At 39.4% G+C, this 7,243-nt stretch overlaps 1 protein-coding gene across 1 annotated transcript in view; it reads right to left on the reverse strand.

Annotated features, from left to right (window-relative positions):
* WNT8B (Wnt family member 8B) overlaps positions 1–6,498 on the reverse strand; it is a 24,292-nt gene extending 17,794 nt beyond the window's left edge. Inside the window, exon 1 of the mRNA XM_032882310.1 lies at positions 6,103–6,498. Within this exon, the coding sequence (XP_032738201.1) occupies positions 6,103–6,170 (68 nt within the window). The 5' untranslated portion in view covers positions 6,171–6,498. The remainder of the gene's footprint in view (positions 1–6,102) is intronic.
* Positions 6,499–7,243: the final 745 nt, after the last annotated feature.

Below are 7,243 nucleotides of genomic sequence, written 5' to 3' on the forward strand. Positions count from 1 at the left end.
TCTTTCTTTCTTTCTTTCTTTCTTTCTTTCTTTCTTTCTTTCTTTCTCCTCCCTCCCTCCCTTCCTTCCGTTTCCTCCCTCCTTCTCTCTCTCTCTCTCTCTTTCTTTCTTGACCAACACTGTACCTTTATTCACTACATCTCCTTATCACATGCTCGAATTAGGGATCTTGGGCAATTTGTTTTTGCCTCTGCCTTTTACTTTGAATGTAAGGGGAATCAAAAGACAAAAGAGCTCTAAAGATCCTAAGTGTCTCTTTAAAAGCTGTTACATGAAAAATAATGAAATGGAGGACACTACAATAATTCTCAGGCTCCTGCAGACCCTAAGATGTGCTACAAAAATGGGTCTTTATCCTTAGGAAAATATCATCAGAACTAGCTTTCTTATACTATACATAAAACCTTAACATCAGAAGCAGTACAGATAGTACAGATACTTTTGAGTGATCTACGAACAAACACAGGCCCACTACATTGAAAAGAACAGGTAACTTGAGGTTTTTGGCAACAGTACACATGTAATCCACATCAGCCTGCAGACAGTTTTCAGTGAGATGAAAGGAATGAAATAACAGAATGAAATAATATAAATTTGTTGGGTAAATAAGTGTAAGATAATTTAAATAAGCTAACAGAACTATTTTTTTAATATAAAAATACTAATCAGGCACAAGCTTTTGTTTCTTAATGCCAGACTTCTAAATGTGTATGAGACTACTGTTAACATTATTAAACATTCGCAGAAGAATTAGAGTGTCAGACAGAGAAAGAGGGATGGCCACAACAGGAAGAATATGGTCCAGTGTTCTGGCTCCTGAGCTATGAATGTGGGCAGGGAAAACAAAGCAAGGTCCTATCTGAAGTGGAAAGGCTTATTGGAGAAAAGCCATGAGTGCTGTGGATTCAAATCCTGTCTCACCAGTGACAATTTTTGTGTCTTTGGCCAGTTACTTAGTGAACATGTACTAAGCGTTGGTTCACATTATCATTATTTCTTTTTTTTTTTAAAGATTTTATTTATTTATTTGACAGAGAGAGATCACAAGTAGGCAGAGAGGCAGGCAAAGAGAGAGGAAGGGAAGCAGGCTCCCTGCTGAGCAGAGAGCCTGATGCGGGGCTTGATCCCAGGACCCTGGAATCATGACCCAAGCTGAGTGCAGAGGCTTTAACCCACTGAGTCACCCAGGTGCCCCCACATTATCATTATTTCTGAGATAGATTTTGTCCCAGGATATGGGGCAGGGCCAAAGCTAATCTTAAATTATCCTTTTTTCAGAAGACTGTAGCAATACAAGAGTAAGCACTTAAGTAAACCATGGAGCCTTCTACCTTTAAACTAGAAAATATGAAGATGCTCTACTTCTGAGAACTGATCCTACTTCTAGAAGTTTCTGAACTTAAGAAAAGATTAAGTTTAAATTAAGGTTAAGGTTTCCTGTCATGGTTCTTCCATTATGTAAAATGGTTTGCATGCAAAGGTCAGTTCAAAACACATTTATCAGTTCAAAACACATTCATCATCATCGTGATTCAGCATGAGGCCTCAAGAACCAAGTCTCCTGGGTTCAAGTTCCATCTGGATCATTACAAGTTAGGTGATCTTGCCAAGTTATTTAAGAACTCTGGGCCTCCCTCATCAGGCTCTCTGCTCAGCAGGAAGCCTGCTCCCCCCCCCCCCCTGCTGCCCCCGCCTGCCTCTCTGCCTACTTGGGATCTCTGTCAAATAAATAAATAAAATCCCAAAAAGAAAAATCTCTAGGCCTCAGTTCCCTCACCTGTAAGATGTAGATGACCATAGTTTCTAATTCGAAGGATTAATAGAAGGATTGGTAAAGCACTTACAACAGTGCCTGCCTACACAGTAAGTTACCCATTATTACAATTGTGGTTAATTTCTGCATAAGAGACACGATGATAAGAGACACGTCTGATTCTAGAGGAGTTTCTGGGCTAGTGAAGAAGACAGATTCAAAAGCAGAATTCCAGTAAGAGGTACCAAGTGCCACGATGGCTTAACCTGCCACTGGCTATAATGGGGACAGAGAGAAGAGGTAGCTAATTTTACTGTGAAGAATTCCGGGAGGAGGGAATACCTAAACTAAGTCTTCAAAGATGAGTAGATGGCAAGGGTCTAGTGGAATCTTTGGAATCTTTTAGCCAAAAAATATTTCACCCAAAATGTGAACAAATAAAATCCTTTCTAAATGTCCTGATTTTATTAAGATTTTTTTTTTATTTGACAGAGAGAGAGAGAGATCACAAGTAGAGAGAGAGGCAGGCAAAGAAAGAGGGGGAAGCAGGCTCCCTGCCGAGCAGAGAGCCCAATGCAGGGCTCGATCCCATGACCCTGAGATCATGACCTGAGCCGAAGGCAGAGGCTTTAACCCACTGAGCCACCCAGGCGCCCCTATTTTAATAATCGTAAACATCCAGCAGATTAAGAGAACTTGATCATATCAGTTGGAAAAGAAAAGAATCTAAGAGTAGTTGGAGCCCAGAAAAAGGGATTTATATTTGTAGTCCCAAGAGAGAATAGCATTCCCTAAGATACAGCACTAAAGCAAGTGTCCCAGCTGGGAAAAAGAGAAAAAAGTAAACTCTTTCCATGGAAGAGAGAGGGTTTGGATTGAAACTCCTTCTGATCCTTTTTTAATATCCCTGCTTATATAATATCACAAAAAGGAGATGCTTCTTTGTGTCATATTATCATCCACACACATAAACTAAACATGTATCATGGAGCATCTGCCTTATTTATACAAACTGGTTTTGTAAGAGAAGTTGTAATGAAGTGTCTCTTCCCAGGACCTCTTAGCCTTTGTAAATGATGATGATGGTGGTACTAATAAATATCATTAACTAATTAATTATTATTATTATTAGCTAACTGTTATTTTTATTCATGGCAGGAAGTATAGAGACTCTGAAAGCAAAAATGTAGGGCTCAAGTTGTTGACAAATCAATGACAAAACTGGGAATTCAACTTCAGTGATCGTGTCTCAAGCCCTTAGCAGGACCTCCAACATTGCAGCTACTGACCTAATCCCCTCAGAGTTACCCCATAAATCCCAAGTTTTTTCATGGGTTATGAATTTTTTGTTGATCAGGCAGGGGAGCTATTGGTATGTGACTCTTTGATTTTGGCATATTATTTTCCAGATTCCAAAGCAATTTTCACTTACCTTTTATTTTCCTAACTTCAGAGATTCCCAGCCTCTCTGAGGATGAGAATTTCTTTTTATGGTAGCAAAGTTTAGTGCATCCTGTTCTTTTTTGTATCTTTTAGTGGAAAAACTTAACAGAAACTTAACCACAAATTATCATGAATTCAGTACTTTTAAGTATGTGTTTTTATTATTCATAATACATATTTTAAAAAATAGTAGCACATGTATGTGGAGAATAATTTTTGCTATAGATGATGCTTGGAAAGAGTATGGATGCAAGACAGCCCCCCTACACTCACTGAAGCCCTTGCTGATCAGGGATTCTGCAATCATCATCAGATGAAATTTCATAGAAATTCATAGAAAGTTCATAGAAAGGTTACTTTAAATACATAAATGTAGCAAACCAAGGAATGGTATATTTCAAAAGCTGTCTTAAAACCCAAAGATTTTCCATAAATTCTTGCTCTACTGCAGAAAAGAAATTGACTCCCTTTAAAGCCTTTGGAAAGAATGAGAACAGAGCCATAGTTAACCTCTGTGTTCCAGTGCATCTTTCTGATTTGGTCATCAAGTTGGGCAGGTGGAGGGGAGAGAGAGAGAGAAAGGAGAAATGGGCAGAACTGGGCAAAACCTAGTATCATTATGAGACATCATTTGAAGTAAAATGAAGGCAACAGTTAAGGAAAAACATGTTCTAGGGCCATTCATGCCAGATGAGTAAGAGTAATGGAAACAAAAGGTCAAATTGGCTCATCTCTGGCCACCATTGTAACTGTCACTCTCTGCTTAACTGTATCACACGTTCCCATTCTCTTTTTTGGGGAGCCATTTGGATTAAGGAAAACAGATTCAAAGAAAAGATTTTTCTCAAGTTACTAAAGGACATTTCTCAGAATTATCCCGACAAGAAGAAATGGTAGAGAATGCTTTTTTAAAAAGTTTCCAGTCATCTTGCCTTGAGAACCCGAGTTAAACTGCATGCTGTCAGTGTCATCCTTATTTCCTCCTTTCAAGCCCAAGAGCTTCTGTTGATGGACTTTTTTGACAGTAATTTCAGGCAAGCCTACAATTGAACAGCCAAGCAGAAATTGTGGTTCTCTATTTGTTAAATGCTTTTGAGGTCCTTACATAAAAGGTTGGTAATGAAGTATTAAGAGAAACATCTGAAAGGCTGTGGTTGGTCAAATTTCTCTGCATGGCACAAAGGAGAAGGTGACCTTATGCAGAACCCTGATAGTTCCATTATAAGAATAATCAAGATTTAATGTTAAATTTAAAAATCACTCTTCAAATGCTACCAAAAACAGACTCTTGGCAAAGTGTAAGTCTTTAATTCAAATTACAGCTTATAGAGAAAAAGCAATTAAAATCTAATTACATTATACAGGAGATTTGTACATTTTCTCCTCAAAGTCAGGCAAGGCGAGGAGGGGTTCTTAAACCCTGTTTTTAAATTAGAACTTTCTTTCACATCTCTTTTTTCTTTTTTCTTTTTGAATCCAGACACTTGAATTTGGACAGACAAGCAACCCAGCCACCTTTCAGTGTGGCTGTGTCAGTATCGGAATGAAATGAACATGACCCCCTCCAGCAGGGAAGGAACACACAGTAAAGGTATTTTTTATAGAACAATTCTTCACACTGCCCTGGTGACTGGGGAAAGGAATCTCGTGTTTCTCTTTTGCTGATACTGAATCAGCTGAAGAATACCATGAACATCAGTAGAAATGCTCTGAAATAGTCTCCGCTCCCTTTTGTCTTTTTGTTCTCATGAGGGGAAAAAGAGAGAGACTTTTTTTTTTTTTGAACGTGAAATATTTAATTAACATGCCAATTAGAAATGAACCAATTATTTGGTGGTTCACTTTGTAACTGGAAGTGTTGCAAATGACTGCGTTAACTTGCAAATCATTGTATAAATTGGGCATATTTCTTACCAACTCTGTAATAAAGATGGCTATACTCATTTATGATAAGAATACCTTCTTGGCACAGGAAGCTGATTGCAGCAAAGAAATGCCTATCCTCGCTTCCTCAACAGTTTATGCAGCAGTTGGATTCAGACCTTGGTTAAACAGATGGTCAAAATGCAAACCAATAAAGAGGCTGAGCTTATGTATCTCAGCTGGGGAGAAACTCCAAACACCCTAGCAACCTGCACTTCCCAGGTCTGTCTTTTGTATCCCATTGCGTAGTTACTTGTTAACATTACCGTGTATAGGTAACTTCATGTGATTCCCAAGAGCTACATGAAACTGACAATAATATCACCTATCATTGGTGAGGTAGTTTATAATTTCCAAAGCACTTTCGCCAACATTGCCTCATTTTCGGAGCAAGGTAGAAGTGTTTGTAAATTGTATACATTAAATAAATTTGTAGAAAGTTTAGATTTCTAAAATATTTCATTTCAAATGTGTTTATTCACCCAATACCAACTCAACAGCTCGAGCTAATTTTTATCTCTAAGACATGATGACGTAGTTACTTGGAATATTCTGAAAAAAGTGAAGTTAAGTCAGAAAGTGCAAAGTAAGAGCCCATTGCATTTTGTCTCCAGCCTTCACCTCAAAGATCAGATTCAAACACAGTAGAACTTGCTTTGAACCACCTTCCTTTTCTCCACAATGCCGACATCAGGATTTGGTTAAAAAGGGGAGGAGGGGGGGACTACTGTCCATTTCCCCCAAAACCACTTAGAATATTTGTAGTATAGCAATTTATTAATCTGCTTTTAAATCTATTAATTAGTCAGGGTCCTAAAGATTTACTGAAATCCGCCATAAATTTAGGAAGAGCCCCTACTCCATAGAACAGTTTTTCCTAGGAAAGATCCCAAATCTTCCCACACTTCAGGAAATGAAAAAGAGCCCTCTCCCTTACATACATTTACTTAGTCCCATTCCACGTAGGAGTCCAGGTTACTTACCAGGTGTAGCTGAGTCGGAGGATACAGGTGAAAAGGAAGATGCACACAGAAGGCTTCGTAAGCAACATAATCCTCAGGAGCAACAGAGATAGAAAATTCTAAAAACGTGGGAGCCAGACAAGATGGGGAAATATACTCCTCAGTGGGAGTGGGGTGGAATTCTCCTCAGGTCCCAACTTTCCTGGTGTGTAAGCGATCCCAAACAGAGTTAAGGGGAGGTGAAATGGAGCTGCCAAACTTCCAAAGAAGAGATTATCTACTTAATTAAAGTTTTTTTCCCCCTTCTAAGTCCTTCAGCCAATCAGAACTCAAGTGCCAGAGAAAGATTGAGTCGATCAAAAGAACACTCCAGGATCCTCCCAGACAAATGCAGAAGAAGGAGACGAGGAAAAGGGGACAAAGAGAGGAACACGGAGAAAGAGGACAAAGAAAGAAGGGGGGGAGGAAAAGAGACATCGCAAATCCCCTCCACATAATCAGCGCTTGGGGTTTCTCTCCTCCCTCTTGCCTATGCCCTCCCGCCTCACCACTACCTCCCCCACCCATGCACACTCACCCGCAGACTGAGACACACAGAGAGGATAGCCTGGTCCCCAAAGGGATTTAGAAGGGACTGTGCTTTCCCGGTTGTCCTTTGTAGGGCTTTGAGCCTTAATCTGCATTCAGAGTAGCTTTCTTCAGAGAAAAATATACCATGTACTGGGTGAGCCTCAGTCCTCTGATTTGCAAATGTGGGGACTCAACCCAACCACCTCTGTAAGTTAGAAAGGAGCTTGGGCTACTTTAGGGAACCTGAGGGTTTCTTCCTTTCAACTTTTCCATGGAACACTTACTTGTTGAATGCCTGTTACATTCTCAACCCCACGCTAGGCAGCGTGGACATTTTAAAAAGACAAAACATGATTTCTGCCCTAGAGACACTTACAGGCCAGTATGGTGGTAAGATAAGAATGTAATTTAATAAGGTATTAACTTGTTTCAAAGTGCCTGTAAATCATATAGGCTTATTTAGGGAAGGTTTTCTATAGAAGGTAGAATCTGAACTTCAAAGACAGGTTGAGATTTCAATAGGTAACCAAAACCCTAACTTCTTAAGACTCTGGTGGTGAAGCAAGTAGGGCACTGAGATTCTTGCTCACAC

This window comes from Lontra canadensis, unplaced genomic scaffold, assembly GCF_010015895.1.
Source record: "Lontra canadensis isolate GAN:19392208 unplaced genomic scaffold, GSC_riverotter_1.0 scaffold3, whole genome shotgun sequence".
In the NCBI taxonomy this organism is placed as follows: Eukaryota; Metazoa; Chordata; class Mammalia; order Carnivora; family Mustelidae; genus Lontra; species Lontra canadensis.